This window comes from Mesoplodon bidens (genome assembly GCF_964165515.1).
Source record: "Mesoplodon bidens genome assembly, chromosome: 7".
Classification (NCBI taxonomy): Eukaryota; Metazoa; Chordata; class Mammalia; order Artiodactyla; family Ziphiidae; genus Mesoplodon; species Mesoplodon bidens.
In genome coordinates, this window is record NC_138164.1 from 91,166,582 (window position 1) to 91,187,708 (window position 21,127).

The window sequence follows — 21,127 nt, forward strand, 5'->3', positions numbered from 1 at the left end:
TCAATATAGTTTGAGAGAAAATAGATTTTAATGAAGTCTCTATAATAGAGATGTTGATTTCTATATGACATATATTTGTCATTGATTATTTCTATTTTTGAAAAGAGCCAGGATTTCAGGATCACTTACATGTAATTAACAACCCAACCATTGTGCCACAAGAAACATTTAATTTCTCTTGGTATTTGTAAAGAGTGAACAAAACATGCTACTATTTCACTGGTAATCGTTCTAACAGTTATTTACTGTGAAAATAATAGTGTTAACAATTCAGGGTAGAAGAGGGAATTGTATGTTATTTATTTTGCCGGTAATAGTGTATGTTTTTAACTTCAAGAAGCTTCATATTGATACGAGGTGGCAGTTCGCCAGGAACACGCAACATCTCCCCCCTACTCCCACCAGATGGCGTGTAGTCAGTCATTCCTAGGCTTCTTCTGGACCAGAGTGGGAACTGTGTTGGATAGGCCAGGTGCAGAGAGTACCAGCATTCTGGTTGCCTCTTGTGGGCAACCCTTGTTCTGGCCAGACTCTGTTGCTAGTCACAGATTGGCCTGGAGGAGACTGGAAAGATAAAGGAAAATCCATTGCCAATACTGAAAAATCATGTCTAATGATTCTGGTTAATACTAGGTAAGCCAAGGTATTGGGAGAGAGAAATGGAAATTCTGTTGAATGGAATAAACTTAAACTTAATACAGATAGATCCTGCTATTTTATACCAAATGAGGGAAAATGTAGTCTCAGAAATGTCTAAATTATAGAATTCTTAAAAAATAAATGCTATCTTGATAGGACCACATGTGTAAACACTAAAGGCAAATAAACTATAAATGAACTAACACAACACTGTAAAGCAACTGTACTCCAATAAAAATTAATAAAAAATAATATGAACTATAAATGGAAATTGCTATGAACATATTGGCTATCTTATTGAATTTTGGTGCTTCTAAAGGGTTTGAAAATTATTTACTTAGAATAAATATTTTCTTTTTTATCTTACAGGTAATCGGTTTGATCATTATTCAGTCCTAATAGAGTTGATCAATAATTTTTTCCTACAAGAATCTGAATTAATATATCCTGAAATAGTGATATTCATATTAATAAAGTTAGACTTCTGTAGTAAAACATATGCCTACATCAGTCACCAGTGAATATGAATTAAGAGTAATAATATTTGTATTAATATTGGCTACTTATTCTGCTTCTTTGGTCTCCACATAGATACTTGCAGGTTTTTAGTGTCTAACTGTAAGAAAATCATCAGTATCCATGGAGCATCACACAACCTTTTCCAGTAGAGCACTTTTTTGTTTGTTTGTTTGTTTGTTTTTCGGTACGCGGGCCTCTGACTGTTGTGGCCTCTCCCGTTGCGGAGCACAGGCTCTGGACGTGCAGGCTCAGCGGCCATGGCTCACGGGCCCAGCCGCTCCGCGGCATGTGGGATCCTCCCGGACCGGGGCATGAACCCGTGTCCCCTGCATCGGCAGGCGGACTCTCAACCACTGCGCCACCAGGGAAGCCCTAGATCACTTTTTTTAATGTCTCCTGTCAGGGGGGAAAACAGTCAAGTTATTGATATTATTATTTTACCTAAATTAAATTAACTTAATGCCCCAAGAAGGCATTAGAGCCAATCAGTATAATAATGGTGGTCCTTTACATTAGTGACAGTACTTTACAGGTTTCCTAGTGGTTACCCTTGTGTTATCTCAGTGATGTGCATCAATAGAAGAGTTCATGAATAAGTCTGATAAGGTATACTGGGAAACAAGCAAACAGGAGCAGAATTTGTCAGCTATGTAATGACCAAGAGTATGTTTTCTGATTCTTTCATGGATTCAGTCCACCCATCAGTGCTTCTTTAGTTTTTCTGTGTGTCTGAAATTGCTCGAGGGCAACAACTTTAAATTCTGCAGTGATCTAAGCTAGAATTCCAAAGTGTTCTTCAGTTGGGATATTAAGTGGTATCAAGCAAAAAAGAAGAAGAAAAAGTCCTACAGTCAACCAGCTTGAGTATTTTCTAGATGAAATAGATCTTTCGTTTATCGCACACTTTTCAGAGTCTTTAGTGTATATGTTTGCACTGTGAATCTCCCACAAGAAATTTCCTGAACTGTTTTGAATACAGAACTTCTTTTCCCTCAAATCATTGCACGGGACCAGTATTTATTGGAACAGATGTTGGGACCTGGTTGTCTTTCCTTTTTCTCAGGTTTAAGAATGTCAGGTTGTCTGGATGTCCATAGGATTATTTCCTTATCAACATAAAAAAAAATCCTGTGAGATACAAGATGAATGAGAAGGACTCTGCCTATCATGAACAGCAATGCAAATGGTACAGAGTTGAGGTTGCACACATTGAGTCCAGAGTTGGGCCTAGGGTCACACTATTTGGTCTTTAAATGCAGTGGAAAGTTTTACATTCTCCTTTTGTGTGTATGGATGTTTTGTGCATGCACTTGTGTGTGTGTTTGTGTTGACTGTCACAAACCTTATAAAATTTTTATTATTTATTAATTGATAATTTATGCATTACGTAATTTATTATTATATACACATACATAATTTTTATATAACTGCACAAATGTATCTTGGAGTATACATAGATTTCTATTTTTCACTGTTGTTTTTTCCCGCCCCCTACATAGACACATTTTTGCTTGGCTGCCTTGTATTCACTTACATATTTTGATCATTGCTTATTTGTTTAGTATATCCATACGGGATTTGGGTATTAAAGCAGTACTGGTTTCATAAAATAAATTGGGGACATTTTCATATATTTCAAAGGCCTGAATTAGTTTAACAACATAAGAATTACCTATTTTTTTTTAAGTTAGATAGCTCTCAGCTGAATATATCTCATTCTGGTGCCTTTTTTAGTAGTGGCTCTTCTTTTTGTATATCAATTTGTTTAGGTTTTTCATATCTGGTTTAATTTTGGTTATCAAAATTTTTCTCATGTAATAAGTAAATAAATATTAATAAATACATTAATTTTAAAATTTGAGATAAATATGTGAGAAGCTCTTGTTCTGTCTCTGCTTTCTTCTCTCAGAGTCTCAGCGATAGTTGTAGTTAGATTTGTAAAGAATCTTATTGGGAAAGTGTTCACTTGGCAACTATGCTGAATAAATCATCTTCAAAACCACATTCTCAACTGTGGAAATAAGCAGACTTCAGGGGAGAAATCTAATGCAGAAGCTCTGTGAGTCTTACTAATGCCTAAGAAAGCCAGATGGATTATTCAGGTACTCACTGGAGAATTACGGCTGGGGAAAAGGGATTCATTGTAAGGAAAGAGAACTATTCCTGAGAAGATAGAATAAATTTACCCTCAAAAGTGGGAGTATAAGAATTTATTTTTATCATAGTTTAGAAAAAAGATATGCCTCTGAAACCTCTCAGTTGCATTTTGTGCCCCTTGATGATAATCATAACAAGTAACTTTTTTTTTTAACATCTTTATTGGAGTATAATTGCTTTACAATGGTGTGTTAGCTTCTGCTTTATAACAAGGGGCAGGACAGGAATAAAGACGCAGACATAGAGAATGGACTTGAGGACACAGGGAGGGTCCAGGGTAAGCTGGAATGAAGTGAGAGAGTGGCATGGGCATATATACACTACCAAATGTAAAACAAGTAACTTTTTTTTTTTTCTTTGCGGTACGCGGGCCTCTCACTGTTGTGGCCTCTCCCATTGCGGAGCACAGGCTCCGGGCGCGCAGGCTCAGCAGCCATGGCTCACGGGCCCAGCCACTCCGTGGCATGTGGGATCTTCCCGGACCAGGGCACGAACCTGTGTCCCCTGCATCGGCAGGAGGACTCTCAACCACTGCGCCACCAGGGAAGCCCCAAGTAACATTTTGACTGCTAACCACATACCAGGTTATGTTTCAAAAACCCTACATGTATTAATGCATTTAAGCCTCAAAACAGCCTGTGAGACAGCAATTCCTACCATCCTCATCTTAGAAAGGAGGAAACAGGCATAGAGAGGTACTAACTTGCCTAAATTTACACAGCTGGAACAAGGCCATCAGCTGCTCTGTCCCCAGGTCCCACACCCTAAACCGTGACCTTTGGCCACCTTCCCAGTGAGATCACAGTTGTTGTTGTTTTTTTTTATTTTAAAAAATTTTATTATTATTTTTGGCTGCGTTGGGTATTTGTTGCTGCACGCGGGCTTTCTCTAGTTGTGGTGAGCGGGGGCTACTCTTCATTGCCGTGCGCGGGCTTCTTATTGTGGTGGCTTCTCTTGTTGCAGATGGAGCACGGGCTTCAGTTGTTGTGGCTCGTGGGCTCTAGAGCGCAGAATCAGTAGTTGTGGCACACGGGCTTAGTTGCTCCGCGGCATGTGGGATCTTCCCAGACCAGGGATCAAACCTGTGTCCCCTGAATTGGCAGGCAGATTCTTATCCACTGTGCCACCAGGGAAGCCCTACAGTTTGTCAATCTTTGTAAAACAGCGACACTCAGATAAAGCATTCAATATGTATTTGTGGAATAAATGTTAAGTGATTGAGCAAATAAGGGAGACAACTGGCTGTAATACTAAGCAGAAGGGAAGTACTCTAATAGAGCTAAAAATGAAGAGTTGTGGGAACAGTGCCATCTTAATTATGGGACTATCACTTAGGAGTGGTTTACATTTAAACCTTTCAACATGGGGGAAGACTAGTAATATGTTGTCTTTTTGCTCAACTCTCTGAGCTCCTGTTACTGCTTTTCTCTAGGTCCAGAATTTCCTAGATCTCCAGTATCTTGCCTAATGGATTTAAATGGTCTCAACTCCCCTTAAGGCCATCAGAATGAAATAGTAAAAATTAATACGGAATTTGGGAAGGTTTGCCAGTAGGATTGCCCTAGTTGTGAAGGTCAGTTACTGGTGGCTAACTGTGTCTTCTATCATTGAGTTAGGCCATCATGAAGTTTTAAATTTATACATGACCCTATCCGAAAGATCAGAAGGGTGCCAGGGCATAGGGGTAGGAGAGAAACTCCAAGTCCCATTGGTTTACTTCTCTCGATGCAGATGATCTTCTGTGTGTATGCTGTCCTAGTCCATAAGAGGAGGTCATTGTATCTGTCCCATCTGCCACATATGGATTTTGATGACAGAATTGGAAGGAGATGAGGCCATTATTTATAATACTGAAAATTTATAAGCAGCCTGTATACTAACAGTTAGGGGATGGTTAAACAAATTATGATACCACATCTTAGTGGAAATAATATACAGCCTTATCCAATGTGGAAAAACGCCTTAATATAATGTTAAAAGACAAGAAGTAGGTGCAAATTTGTATGTGCAGTGTGATCACCAGTCTGAAAAGCAAGCTAACCCAAACTTTCCCAAGAATGAAGTCCGGAAGTACAAGTCACCACAGTATGAATCCTAGTTTTCTTGGTGTAGCTGGACATGCACATGGAGAGGGCTGAGGGCAGCACGGGGTTTTTTTTCTTTTCTACTTTTCCATCTTTTCTGAATTTTCTGTAATGATCACATATGCCAAGGTTTTAAAATACTGAAAATGAAATGTATTACTGTTATAAAGGGGGAAGATCAACTTTATTTTTAAACCTGTTTCACAAAGGATTTGAAAGCAATAAACTTAAAAAAAAAAGAAAACGGGTTTTCCTTGGTGGCGCAGTGGTTAAGAATCCGCCTGCCAATGCAGGGGACACAGGTTCGTGCCCTGGTCCGGGAAGATCCCACATGCCGCAGAGCGGCTGGGCCCGTGAACCACAACTACTGAGCCTGCGCGTCTGGAGCCCGTGCTCCGCAACAAGAGAAGCCGCAACAGTGAGAGGCCCGCACACCACGATGAAGAGTGGCCCCCGCTCGCCGCAACTGGAGAAAGCCCTCGCACAGAAACGAAGACCCAACACAGCCAAAAATCAGTATAAAATAAATAAATAAAAATTTAAAAATTGTAATATGTTAAAAGAAAAAGAAAATAGCTGTGAAGGAGCTTTGAAAGTTAAAATGCTTCTGTCGAAGCAGTAAACAGAACCTCTGTTTGCTGGCATCACTTCAAGGAATGGCAATTTGATTCTATTAACTGGTGCATTTCGTCTTAAAAAGCCCCAGGAGAAATCATCTTAGGCAAAGACATCCCAGGCGCCAAACTTCAGGACTGTGGGGTCTGGGGTGTGGGGTGGATGCTTCAGCATAGCAGTGATGCTTAATCCATCTCTTCTGACCTTCTGGGAATCGAAGCCTGACAGGTCTTGGTGATTTAGAGCTGTGTTCCAGTAATGTTTGTCAAAGCAGCACCAAGGAGAGAGACTCATCATCAGACTCAGGAGAGGAGGGCAGCTACCACGTGGGCTGGAGGATGGAGCCCACCCCAGACCTGGAGATGGAGCAAGACCTACTCCTCATGTGGAACAGAGAGCCTTGGATCTGAGGTCAAAGGGGTTGAGTCATGCTTGGCTATAGGGTAACTCTCAGAGCGACCTTGGACAAGCCAGCACTTGACCTCCCTGAACCCTGGTTTCTTCACCTGTAAAATGGGGATAATAACCTTTATCTTCTACCTCACAGGAACTGTAAGGAACAAGGTGGGTTGAGGGTATGACAATACTGTGCAAACTGGAACGGGTTCCACAGATGTGTGGGATTGTGACAGTGCATGATCTGCAGGCATTTCTAAGTTCTGACTGGTATCCAGATCCTCTGAGGAGGCTTCTGAGTACTTCCATGTCGACTCTGGGCTCAACAGGTAATAAAATAACAATAACAATACTAGCTAGCCGTATAGGAGCACGAGTACCAGGCAGTGTTCTAAGGACTTGACATGTATCACCTCATTTTAATCCTTAAAACAATTTCGTACTGTGGGTGCCATGAAGTAGGGACTGTAATTGTCTCCTGAGGAAACTGAGGCACAGAGAGGTTAAGTAACTTGTCCAAGGTCACACAGCAAATAGAGGAGTGAGTGGAATTTGAATCCAGGCAGTCTGACTATGGGACCTGGTAGAAAGCCTCAGCTATTTTTCTCTGACATACAAGGAAGAAGAGTTTGGGATATTTATTAATTGGTTGCCTTAGTTTCTTACATTTAAGGGTTGTTGGGGATCAGGTTTGCTTTCCTTTAAGTGCTGCAGGGAGCAAACCTGCTGGTGAGCGGGGAGCGGGACAAAGTGGATGGTTTCTTGACCTTGGTTGGAAATGCAGCCATGCCTCATCACGCATTAGGCCGGCTGTGGAAGGCTGTCTTCCCCTCCATGTCGCCAGCAGTCAAAGAAAGGAACAGCGCTGATTGGGAAAGGACTGTGGCGGGGTTACAAGAGTGGTTTTGAGGAAACCAGGAAGCAACCCAGGGAGGGCAGCGCAGAGGCCCTGTGAACCTGAATGAGAACGCTCCTTAAGTAGCAGACTCTGAGGGCTCTGGAAAAGAGGTTCTCTGAAAACAGCCATGACCAGGGGACTGACACAGCCCTGGGGACTGAGGAAAGAGGCTCAGGTGAGAAGCTGCATCAGCAGAGGAGTCTGCTGTACCTGGGGGCTTCTGTGAGGTTAAAGTGTGCCCGGTGCAGGCAGCAGCATTGCAGCCCGGCTCTGCGTCTTATGTACAGGTAATATGGGGCCTCAGGAAGACAGAGGCCTGAACAATCCATCATTATGCATCTCCGTGTTCCCACGTGGATCTCTGAGGTTTGGGGAGACTAGGGAGGTCGTTCTCACCATTTTGACATTAGTCAGTGACAGACTCTGCCTCCAGGCCTGGCCAAGCCTTTCTTAACTTTTGATGTTTCATTATGTTAATGATCTGTTTCTGGACTCTTCGTTGAAGGCGAAGTTTAGCTGCCCTGGGACTCTGCACACTTGCTGAGCAACAGAAGCACTTGATACTTAACCTGTGCGTGCAAGCTTGTGCACTTTATTATTAAGTCTGATATTTGGACAGGAGTGACTTATCTCTTTCCTGAAGCTCTGAGAGTCATGGTTTTATTTAAACCTGGCTCAGATAAGCTTGGTTTAAAGTGCGTGTGTGTCGGTTGTCTGCTGAGCAGCATTTATGGGACCACCGATCCTTGTTGCCTGAGGAAGGGAAGAGCTGACTCAAGTTAACTTTTTTTTCATTATTTTGAGGGTCTTCGTCTTGCTTGCTTTCACTCGTTTGCAACATAAGTTGATCTTTGCTCCTTGTCTTTCTTCATCTAGAGCCTCCTTAAATCTCTACCATCTAAACTACTTCCCTTTACAGTTCTTTAGATTACCAGTCCCTTTGTGGGAAACACTGTCCAAACAGAAGGTAATTGTTGGCTTGTCCCTGGAATGGATGATGTTTGTAAATGCTCAGAAAGGGTAGCCAGCCTGGGGCTTGTGCAGAAAAACACCACTGTCTTTCATCTCCCTCTGTAATGTGTGGGACTTATCTTTGCTTTCTGTACATTTTTTGAAGACTGTTGCCATATTTTCAGCAAAGAATAATCCATTTATTCTAAATAGAAGAAAGTTATGGAGGAGTGGAGATTGGAGAGTCAGCAGGAGTTCATTGAGAAAAATAAGAATTCAGTAATTTGATTAGAATGCTGTGGCTTTTTTTTTCCCCTGAAAAATGGGATTTAAACAGAAGAGTACACCCTGTTTCATAGCAACATTCCAACGTGTCTGGCGCCATTTGCTGCTGTGGCTTTGTTTCTGCTCTTGCAAAGCCCTGTGTTCTCTTCAAATAACTTCCTCCGAGTCCCAGGTACTGTGTTAGAATTGTTACTTCACAGCTGTTCTCTGTGATAGTCCGAACAAACATATTAATTTGTGCTCCTTTTTTGCTGTCTTGAGTACACCTTCTCGCCATCCTTCAGGCTACACTTCAGCCATGGTACCTCGTGCTCCGTCTCTTCTTCTTCATTCCCTCGGCACCATATACCCTTCCACAGCGTGTTACTGCCTACTTATATCAGTTTTCAACTGTTGTGTAGTCAACTACCACAAACTGTACAGCTTGAAACAGCACACATTTATGATCTCACAGTTTCCATGGGTCAAGAGGTTGAGTATAGCTTGTCTGGGTCCTTTGTACAATGTCTAATAAAGCTGCCGTCATGGTGTCAGCTGGGCTGTGTTCTCATCCAGAGGCTTGGCTGGGGAAGAATCCACTTCCAAGTTCAGCCAGATTGTTGGCAGAATTCATTTACTTGTGGCCGCCAGATTGAAGGCCCTGGCTTTTTGCTGGCTGTCAGCCGGAGGCCACCCTCAGCTCTGAGCCGCCACTTGTAGTCCCTAGAGACCACCTGCAGTTCTAGAGGCCACAAACAGCTCTTTGCCACACAGGCTTTCTCAATATGGCCTCTTAATTCATCAAGCCATCAAGAAGAGCGAGTCTGCTAGCAAGATAGAGTCTAATATAAGGTAAGATCATGAGGGTGACGGTCTGTCACCTTTGCCATAGTCTCTTGGTTAGAAGCATGTCACAGGTTCTGCTCATACTCCAGGAGAGCGGTCACACAAAGGCGTGACCACCGAGAGACAGGGATCGTGGGGCTGTCTTAGTCTGTCCAACGTACCACCTCTACCAAGCTTCTACTTCACTTCCTTCCTGTGAGTGTGTTTTAAGCCCTCTGTAATTTGGTGTTGTCCTACTTCTTGTAATTTACTTTCCCTATACCACCTACCTTTCATTTCTCCTCAAAATTTTTCTTCCTTTCTTCTTTCTGTGATGCATCTTTAATTAATACAAAAATATTTTTAATTAATTAATTAATTTATTATTTATTTATTTATTTATTTATTTATTTTTGGCTGCATTGGCTCTTTGTTGCTGTGTGTGGGCTTTCTCTAGTTGTGGCAAGTGGGGGCTACTCTTCGTTGCGATGCGCGGGCTTCCCATTGCGGTGACTTCTCTCGTTGGGGAGCACGGGCTCTAGGTGTGTGGGCTTCAGTAGTTGTGGTGCGCAGGCTCAGTAGTTGTGGCACATGGGCTTAGTTGCTCCATTGCATGTGGGAACTTCCGGAACCAGGGCTCAAAGCTGTGTCTCCTGCATTGGCAGGTGGATTCTTAACCACTGTGCCGCCAGGGAAGTCCAATACAGAAATATTTTTATTAGCAGAGACAGAGTTCTAAAATCTTATGTGTAAAGCAGAAGTATTTTTTATTGAAGTGAAGGCTTCTTAACTGTCTTTTTGGCTTCTGAATCCTTTTGAGAATCTAATCAAGGGTATAGAGACTCACTCCCAGAAGTGAGGGACACAGCCCTGTACTGTTTCAGTTATTATTTCTGCACAGCATACCACCCCTAGCTAAGTGTTGTAAAACAACAACCATTTTGTTGTGCTCGTGGTTTCAGGAATTTAGACAGAGCACAGAGGGGATGGCTTGTCTCTGCTTCTTGATGTCTGGGGGCTCCATAGGGAAGACTCAAACAACCACAGTGATTCAGATGGTTGGGGGCTAGAATTATCTGGAGGCTTTTTCATTCACCTGTTTGTGCCTGGGCTGGGATGACTGGGAAGCTTGGCTCAGCTGGGACTATTGACTGGAGTACTTGCGCGTGATCTCTCCACATGGCTTGGGCTGCTCACAGAGCAGGGTCTGGGTTCCAGGAGGAACAGTGAGGGAGGGGTATGGAGGGGAGCATTCCAAAGACCAAGCAAAAGCTGCTTTTTATGATGGTAGCCTCAGAAGTCACATGGCACTATTTCTGCCACACTCTAATTGGTTTAACAGTCTCAAGTCCACCCAAGGGATGGGGACCTAGACCCCCACCTCTCAACGAGAAGCATATTGGAGAATTTGCCGTCATTAAAAAAAAAGAAAAACCCACCACATACACAAACACACACATTTTTAAATTTTTAATTCAAGTTTTTATCAAATACCAATACTTCATAGAGATGCAGGGCATGACCATACTATATTTCCATATTTTCCACAAAAGTGTGAGGGATCACATGTTGCCCACGTTTTCCTTTTTGCCTCCCATTAGTGAATCTTTTTTTTTTTAACATCTTTATTGGAGTATAATTGCTTTACAGTGTTGTATTAGTTACTGCTTTATAACAAAGTGAATCAGCTATACATATACATATATCCCCATATCTCCTCCCTCTTGCATCTCCCTCCCACCCTCCCTATCCTACCCCTTTAGGTGGACACAAAGCACCGAGCTGATCTCCCTGTGCTATGTGGCTACTTCCCACTAGCTATCTATTTTACATTGGGTAGTGTATATATGTCCATGCCACTCTCTCACTTCGTCGCTGCTTACCCTTCCCCCTCCCCGTGTCCTCAAGTCTATTCTCTACATCTGCGTCTTTATTCCTGTCCTGCCCCTAGGTTCTTCAGAACCTTTTTTTTTTTTTTAGATTCCATATATATGTGTTAGCATATGGTATTTATTTTTCTCTTTCTGACTTACTTCTCTCTGTATGACAGACTCTAGGTCTGTCCACCTCACTGCAAATAACTCAATTTCATTTCTTTTTATGGCTGAGTAATATTCCATTGTATATATGTGCCACATCTTCTTTATCCATTCATCTGTCGATGGACACTTAGGTGGCTTCCATGTCCTGGCTATTGTAAATAGAGTTACAATGAACATTGTAAACACACACATATTTAAAGGAATATACTGTCTTGAACTCTGAGAATTGAAAGGGACCGAGAAGGATTATCCATTTCAATCTCCCACCCACGGCTCAGCTCCTCTTTACAACTTCCTGTCATCACATACCTGGACCACAGCAGGTATTTCCTTACTAGTCTTCTGTTGTCCACTCTTGCCCATTACAGTCTGTTCTTCACTCTGTAGCCAGAATGATTGTTTTGAAACACAGATTTGCTCCTGTACATCACCCACCCTCAACTCCATTCCCTCCCACTCCTCTTTGAACTAAAATCTGTGACACTTCAATGGTCCAGTCATCAACTACCTCTTCAGCCTTATGTCATGGCCACTCATGTTCTACTTGATCTTGCTATGGTTGCATTTTTAGTTCTTTGTACTACTTATGCTTCTTCCTGCCACGGGGCCTTTGCATATGCTCTTCTCTCTGCATGGAATGTTTCCCCTACCCTCTTGGCTTGATTAATTTCTCCTTATTTTTTGGCTCTCAACTTGATAGTAACTTTCTCAGTGATGTGCTTTCTGACCTGCCTGATCAGGTCACATCCTCTTATTGCATGCTTTTAAGGACTATGCATCTTTCATCTGTAACATGTATCATTTTCACATTTGTGAGAATGTCTGATTTAACTCCACATCTCCCATAAGACTGTGAGGTCCATGAAGCCAGAGACCATGTATGTTTTTTGTTATTTATTCTTTATGCATTTATTCTTACATACAGATGTTATAACTATTATTTCCTAAGTATGAAATAGTTTTTTATTTCAGGAGTGAAAAAAATTTAATGCAGCCTAAGAATTTATACTTTCCTTGCTAGCCTACATTCCTATTGTAGCTTATAATGAGCTCCAGTCAACCCTACCTATAGTTAACGTAAGCTATCCTTAAAGGGAAGCTCCCCCATTCTGTTCTTGTCTAGGTAATATGTGGATTAAGGGTAAGCCTTTATACTTAATCCTAATTTATGTCTTCCTTCAACAATAATTTCAGTCAGTTGACATGTCTTTGAAGCATGTTTCTCTGGAATTCTTCATATCAATTATTCTTTTGAATTTGCTATCATTTGCTAATTCAGTGAACATGCTTTCATCCTTAGCTTTATGTATATTGGTGGAGTTTTTTTAGTCACCAAGTTCTGAGGTCAAATATGTTTGAGAAATATCCTGAACATATTTCAGAAGTTAAATATACTTGATCAATTTTGGCCAAAGTTTAATTAAACCATCCAACATCAATTCATGGAGTTTGTACTGCATCCCAGGCACTTACGTTTTCTTGATTATGGGACTTCTCAGCCTTTATTTAAATGTTGATATACATGGGAGTATGCCCATTTAAGTTCCAAATCCACTCTGATACCAATTTCTGAATAGGTTAGGGGAAGTTAGGTTATGCTGCAGTAACAAATAACCCCCAAATTGCAGTGATTTAAGAGAGCAAAAGCTTATTTTTTGCACATGCTACCTGTACACACTTTTACAGCAGAGGGCTTTTGCTTATTATAGTCCCTAAAGGACTCACGCTGGTGGACCAACCTACAAACATTTTGAAGATTACTAGGTTCCTCCTCATTCTTCTTCATAACAGCTTACTGAGATATAATATTGCTAGGGTTTTTTTTTTTTTTCTTCAGAGAAAGCAAATTCTGGAGAGTCTTGCTCCAGCATTGATTATAAATATTCTAGACCAGAAGTGACACTTGTCACTTCTGCTCACAACTCATTGACCAGAACTAGTCACATGGCCCCACCCAACCACAGAGGTATCCGGGAAGTGCAGTCCTATTATATGCTCTGAAGGTGGAAAGCCAGAAATATATGGTGAATAACATTAGTGACTGTTAGGTGTGCGTGTAGTATACAACAGTGCTCAGAATTGTTAGCTTGTTGAAACTTTTCTTCATGAGGCATCTGGGACACTGTGTTTTGTAAGGGATAGCTTGGGAAACACCGGGTCCTAGTCTAGAAACAACAAGGTTTAGCAGAGGCAAGTCCACTAGAGACTATTCCTTTACTTCAGCCTCCTTTGGCTGTGCCCATTCAGTCAATTACGATCCCCCTTGTATTAATCATCCAACACCCACTTCCCCTTCCTGTTTGTAAGATCTTTATGAAAGAGTTTGTAAAAAATATTTCTGAAAGCAAAAACTGCTTTGCCTGTCATATCCTCTTTGACTTAGAAGGGTACTTACGTGAAAACGGTTTAATTTGGTTGACTCTGGAATCCATGAGTTGAACCCATGGTTGACTCCATTGCAATGAGAGTGCAAAAGAAGAAATCCTACACAGATTTCATCTGACATACCAGTAATAAAAATGGATTCTAAAGTGTTAATGGAAAGTGCCAAAATGCAAACACTACATTAGATGGATGTTATATGCACTCATGTAAGTACCGCCGATATACATAACCAGACAAGGCTGCAGGACAAGTGTGAAGCTGAGTCTATCTAGGAGACGAGCATCATGAACAAGAAGGACTGAGGCATGACAGTCGTATCAGCCTTCCATGTAAAGTTGCAGTCAAGGGAGCATGGATGCCTCCTTAGGCTGAGTTTGGTAACAGAAACACACTTTTCATTGCAAACCATGAGGCAGCTCCCAGGGAGTGCAGATATTTTAATGAAAGGCTGTGTAGACTTTTTTGTCCTATAGCTGTATATACATTTGGCACTTTTCCTGTAAAAGGTGCATTTTTGCTAACAGAGGCCGGAGGAAGCTTTGGGTCCTGCAGGTAAGGGCTGTAGTGATTTTGATCTGGCGACAAGGAGACAAAGAGGCTGAGCCTGGCTTATGAAGATGGCTTGCCCAGGAGAAGGGGTTGGTTCTCACTTGCAAAATTAAATGAACAAGGCCGTCGACTGCTGTACTATTGGCTTATATCCTGATGTGTTCTAAAAATGACTTACGGCTAATTCCTTGGGTATCTGTAAATCCCAAGAATGGGGAATTTTTAAAACAAGAAAGCGAAGAATCAGAAAGGAAAGTTATTTTTTTGTGTGTTAATTCAGAGTAAAAGACATCGTTTGTCCTTGCTTTTTCCATCTTAAAAAATGAAACCGAAAACAATATTTCAGAAAATCATCACGTTTATGCTTTTGTGACTCAGAGTATGTTTCATATTCTAAAAGCTCAAATATTTGAAAGCTTCAGCTTTAGTTGTTTGGTTTTCTGGTGGCAGGATACAACGGGGGTGGAGTGAAGGCTAGAACTGGTTTGGGAGAAGCAGTTGGGAAGAAGACACTGCAATGGGAGTGAGGGAACCTCGCATCTGGACCTGCTTCTGTCCCTGATGGGTTATGTGGCTTCTGGCAATGATGTCTCCACTCTGGAGCATAGTGTCCTCTTTTGTTAAACAAATAAACAGAAAACACAGGGACTTAGAGCCTGTAATGACCGCGCACTTGTTTAGTGATTTTTTTTTTTTAAGCATTTGTTTGGTGCTTTTCTGCTTGGGGAGCCCTTCCTCCCACCTCCATGATTTCCTCTGTTCCTCCCAGCCAGCCAGCGGGGCAGTTAGAGTGTGCTTGTTGCCCTCACGCCAGCCACAGCAATCCACAGATGCACACACAGCTGCGGGTGGCTAGAGGGTGCGTGCGAACCCAGGTCTTCTGACTTCAGCTCTTGGTATGTCTGCTTCTATTGGATGGTTCTAACGTTTTTTTTGGCCAATAACATAGAAAGCTCTAGGAGTACCTTTTCTTTGTTATTTTTAATTTAAAATGACTATTTAAGGGCACTTAGCCACCTCTGAGGGGTCATCAACACCATCGGCACCACTGTGGAAAGGGGCATCAGAGAATCCTCAAGCAGGATGTCGTTTCTCTTCCCAAGCATGGAATTCCCACAGCTTTCTGATCAGTTATTTCCTTGCCTCCTTTCCTGCGGAGTCACCTTTTTGCCCCGTCACCTCGCCTTTCTGCCTGCAGTTTTGCTCATTCGTGCTGGTTTCTCTGCAGGTGCTGGGAGTGACACCAGCCCTCATGAGAGGTGTCTCTGGTCCTACATGGGATGTGGATAGTTTTTCTCTCAGAAATAGCCTAATTTGAAAGAAATCCCCTTTGCTGTTTGACATGGTGTGAACAATAGCATCAGGAATCCTTTTACATCCAACAAAATAAATATGTCTCCTTGGTGCCATGTTCCCAAACACAGGCTACCTCAGTTATTGTGCTTGAGATGCCCTAGGGTCTGAAAAAAAAGATCTGCATTCAGATACACAGTCCTTTCCTTTTGCATTTTGGATTATTGGATGGGATTTATGTTGGTGTCCTTGGCCATGGCAGGGAGCCATGTTCATCTTTGATTTTCCAGGTTGTGAGTTTCACAGTCCAACCCTTGTAGGTGGAACAGAAAAGAGATTTAAAATACACAAGTATCTTCCACATCTTTGCTTAAATGTCACTTCATCAGAGACCACTTCTCACCAACACTGCCCTGTAGGTTAGCTGCAGCATCTATGTGTTTGTAATTACCTAAGTTATCGTTTGAATGTGTTTAATGAGTCTTCTGTGATGTGGTGGAAGCTCTGTGAGGTCCGAGCGGTGCCTGTCTGGCCTACCCTTCTCTCCAGGACCTGTGATGAGCCGACGCCTGACTGCTTGATCCTTTGTTTCACAGGAAGGGACAATCTACAGATCACTGTCACCCCAACCCCCGTGTCATTTCCTCATGGGAAATTGTTACGGATTTCACCAACATGGCCCTTGTCCGAAGTCCGGTCTTCCTCAGCGGTGGACAGAATGCAGCCTGTGCCGGGACGGTCCCCTGACAACACTAGCTGGCCACAGTCTGCGCAGACGCCTCCGCCCAAGACACACCGCCAAGTTCGGGCCCATGGGGACTTCTCTCCTTCCCCTTACCAAGGCAGTGGACATAGTGCCTCCCTCGAGCCTTCCAAGGATTCTACGGAGGCCCTGGTCCAACCAAGACCTCCAGGGGGAAAAGAAGCAGCCGCCGTGTCAGGTTTGCCTCACACCAGCATGCTTCCCACACTGTCCCCTCTCCCACCAGTGGCGTCCTTCCGTGCTGGCCTCCCATCCCGGCCACCGTGGGTAGGGACTCCTTCCATGGCCGAACTGCATTCCCCGAGGGCAGACGCTCTCCCCTCATCTTCATCTTCTTCATTGTCTCCTGACTCACCTCATTCCATCATCTTTTCTAAGCCAGCAGAGCGACCCACCAAAGTGCTTTTATTCCCCCAAACAGCTCCAACTGACTCATCCTCAAGTCAGAGCATAGCTAATCCCCTAAACCCATTTGCTGAGGAAATGAACCACACTCCATCCAAAAATGCCCAGGACTTAATAGGCATCCCTCGTCTAGGTTTTCCTGGATCCTCAAGCCCAGCAGAGGGTCCTCACTCAGCAGTCTCTCACACACCTGAGTTTCTGAGCTCCGTGGCCGACCTGGCCCGTCTGTCTCTCCCTCCCCTAGCTCCCGGAAGTCTTCTTCAGCTTCCAGGTGGAACACCCTCATCATCGATGTTGGAAGGGGCTCCAAGTCCTGCATCCACCCAGCCAATTGAAGCTTACGAAAGAGCACGTAATGGGGTGTCTCTGCCAGCCTTTAAGAGCACCGTGGCCCATGAGGCTGTGTCTTCACCTGTCCAGGCTGCAGAATCGGTGGCAGTGGGAATGATCAGCCGAAAGGCAGCCCCTGCTCCTGCAAAGGACTCTGCTCACCCCCTGCATTTGTCAGCAGCTCCAGAGAATTCCAAAGGGCCCACCCTTTCAGCAGAACACACATCCTCCCCTTTGGTGCCTTCTCTGCCTCTCACCCCAGCCAGCCGAGGGCAAGAAATCCCTTCTGGTGAGGTTCTCACATCCCCATCAAATGGCGCAGTGGCAGACTTCCCCTCCATGCCTTCTTTCCTCCAGCTGGCAGGGAATCATGCCTCTCCATCCGCCATGCCCCCAGTGCCAACTCCTCAAGAAGCAGGAAATTATGGATCCTCTCCTACTGCAGCTGCAGTATTGCTCCTCTCAAGCACATTTCCTAATCTTCCTTCCACGACTTGGACATTTCCCTTGCAGAAAGAAGGTAGCGGAACAGCTGTTTTAAAGAAAAACAAAAAGGCAAATTTGACAGTTGCTCTCCAGACCCTTTCAAGTAAAGAGAGGCCAAGTCTTCACGCTGTGAGTGGAGTCACCTCTGATTTTAGCACTGATCGGGTTTCTTCAGACATTACGCCACCAAGAACAAACCTCTTTCCTTCAGAATTATCTCCATCTTCCATCCCCTTCGCACAAGCCACCCAGACTGTTTCCCCATCTCATAGCTCTTCCAACACCAAGCCAGATACTTACACAGCTGTGACGGACCATTCTGGGTTGCCAGTTTCAGCTTCCAAACAGGTGACAGCATTTCCCTCCTCCAATGAGGTCTATGATTTCTCAACAATGGGAGACATGAAGAAGCCAGCAATCACAGATGTTTTCTGGCATTCTCTTGCAGCAGAAACTGGATCCCTTTCAACAGAACCAATGATAGCTGGCTTGCTGCAACAAACAAATTATGATGTGAACGGGCACACAATTAACTCCACAAGTTGGGAAACTCACTCAGCTTCAACTGCTCCTCCCGGTGGTTTAAATTCTGCTGCCAGTACAATAAAATCTCGGGATTTCAAAGATTATGTTGGGCATTTAGCGACTGCAGAAGGCTTTAGCATTCAGGATCCAGTCTCTGGTAGAAGCACTAACCAGCTCGTCCAACAGTCAGACGTTACCATAATTGGAAACCATACAGACTTCTTGTCCATAAACACTAACAACTATTCCAGAGACTTTCAAACAGCTGAGGTTGAAGATGACCCATCCATAAGTCAACATTCTATGTCTCATCCCCATCTACGGCTGCCTGCCCATCCAACACACTCTCCTGTGCTGACCTCTCCAAGTCTAACTTCCACAGCTAGCTTATGGGAAATGCTTTCAGATGGAATGGATACAGGTTTCCAAATTTCTGGCAACATCTATCCACCTCCAGTGATAAATGCTTCCCCACTGTTCCAGAGTATCCCGAGATATCACTCTACTGCTGAATCTCCTCCTCTATCAACCAGTGCCTTATTCAGGACCCCATCCAAAGCACTGCCGGCTTCTCAGCGCCCCGAGAAGTGGACAGGTGCAGCCACTAATGCAGGTAGTTTGTTTCCTGGTACCCCACCCCCCCAAAATAGGTGTGACTGCTTCTGGAGCCAAAGCATCTTCAAGCTCAACACAGATACCCAGCTTTGCTCAGAAGGAGCAGATATATCTGATTCCAGGATGGTGAAGGAGTTAGCAGTCCAGATGGTCAGGCCTCTGATCTTCTGCCGACTGATTTTTTGGAAAGTATTCAGAATTTAAGTGTCCTTATTTCCAACCATAGTTTTGCTCTAAGTGGCATTCTCATTATGGTTAATCGACTTAACGAACCTAAAGCTGTTTTGCCTAAATTCCAGTGCTCAGAGGCTTTTCACCCCAGCAAACCCATAAGTTACGTCCATTCATTCCCACAGTGGTGTGTGCATTCCGGACCAATGACAAACTTCGCTTTTCTCTCTTTGCAGTGGACTCCTCGGTGTCGCCCAAGGCAGAACCAACAGCAGCAACCATGTTGTTTCTTCGGAAATCAAGTCCACTGGGGCCGTCTGCAGCCCTGGTTGCTAAGGGCACCGGCAGCAGCCCTTCGGCCGTGGCCTCGGGATTAGTCAAGAGCAGCTGGACCACTGCTGTAGCTAGAAACGTCACAAGCAACACAGCATCTGACTCAAAGGCGACACCAGGGGCAGCCCATCCAGCCTTCTCGTTCACGCCGACCTACATGTTTGCAAGAGCAGCACACACCATGAGCACTCCCACGGCCATGCAAGGGAACACGGGCACTGCCTCTGGCCTGTTGTCCACAACACACCTCCCCAGGAAACCACAAGCCATGTATACGGGCTTCCTGAACCCTACCAACCCAAACATGCCCAAGGTGTCCACCGCACGCCCGCTGACAATCACGGCAGCCTTGACGTCCATCACTGCACCAGTAAGGGCCACCCGGATGCCGCCTTTGTCAGCAGAAAACACAGACGCTGCTCTTCCCGCTGTGTCCACGGCCATGGTCACAACTGGCAAAATGGCATCCAACCTGGAGTGTCACATGTCCAGGAAGCTCCTGGTGAGGACAGGTAAGAGTCCACTGTCCTGATTTGACTTCAAAGCAGCAAGTGCATCCTGGCCTCAGAGGTGTAGCAGAATTATTAGATTTCTTTGAGATCGGTGGTTCTCAACCAGGGGGGCAGATTTTGCCCCCCTGCCCAGCTACCAGGGGACATTTGGCCATGTCTGGAGATGTTTTTGGGTGTCTGCAACTTGGAGGGTAGGGAGGGTGTTACAGGCATCTAGTGAGTTAGAGACCGGGGATGCTGCTAAACATCCTACAGTGCACAGGACAGTCAGGCAACAAAGAACGGTCCAACCCAAAACATCAGTAATGCCGAGGTTGAGAAGCCCTGATCTTTATCAAGTGACAGAGGAGAGGGGCATCATGTGACATGGATTCTAGTCCTGGGATCCATCCTGATATCAGAGGCCCCTGGGAAACCAGTTCTGCCCGTGAGTCTGAGAAAGCAAATGTACACCAAAGTTTGCGTGTAGAGACTTCAGCGATGTCTCACATGCGTGAATGATGTGATCGGTAAAATACAGAATCTTGGGAAGGGCTACAGAACTCAGAAAGGCTTTCTGTCATGTATCTTCTCAACCAGCAGATACTAACAGTACAGCTACCGTACACTATGTTGGCGCCCAAGATTTCTTCTGATGTTAAAAAGGAGACCTTCTTGAAAAAGTCGCATAGATGCTATCTTTTTTAGCCCCCGCCTCTGATTTGCAGCAGACGGGCCAAGAAGGCACAGGATGCTTTTAATAGTGTGGTAATGTCTGCTATAAAAAAGCATTAGACACATTATTTGAAAGAACACGCCAGTGTTGAATGCTCATGTCCCGCCTTCCTCTTCACCCCGCAAAGAATTAAATGAAATTATCTCTTGAGACGTATCTTATTCTAAAATGGGAAATTGTGAAACTAGGCAGAGCAGAAAGCACAGTATCTTTTTCAGTTCCTCAAGCAGTTATACCATCTGGTTTTCCACATCCCAGCCACCTAGGTGCGGAAATCTAGAACATTCTCCCCTCCCTCTTCTTCACAACCTCCCTTCACCCCAGCCACCCCCAGTCAACGACCGGTTCCTTCCAGTTCTACCTCCTAAATACCTCTTCCCTCCACCCTCACTGCCGCTTCCCTGGTTCACGCCATCACCATCGCTCACCTAAATTTCTGAAACAACAGCCAGATTTCTCTCTCTGCCTTCAGACTTCCCCCACCCTCCAATCTGTTCTCCAGTCTGGAGTCCAGGGAGCCTCCTAAAATACATGCCTTTGCTTTAAACCCTTCATTTCCCACTGCCCCAGGACCGAGCCTGATATTGTAGGCTGAAAAATTCACTTCTCTCCCCTGTGCCTTTGCACTTGGTCTTCCCTCTGCTGGGAGTGGCAG

General features: G+C 44.0%; 1 protein-coding gene across 2 annotated transcripts in view; it reads left to right on the top strand.

The window, feature by feature from the left end:
* The window catches only part of KIAA1549L (KIAA1549 like), a gene marked incomplete at both ends in the record, with an annotated part of 287,743 nt that overhangs the window by 137,728 nt on the left and 128,888 nt on the right, over positions 1–21,127 (top strand). The window contains 2 exons of one of the 2 annotated variants that reach the window (XM_081241354.1): positions 16,214–18,721; positions 19,149–19,757. In XM_081241354.1, coding sequence (XP_081097480.1) covers positions 16,214–18,721; positions 19,149–19,757 — 3,117 coding nt within the window. The remainder of the gene's footprint in view (positions 1–16,213; positions 18,722–19,148; positions 19,758–21,127) is intronic. The other variant, XM_081241355.1, reaches the window with a different exon arrangement.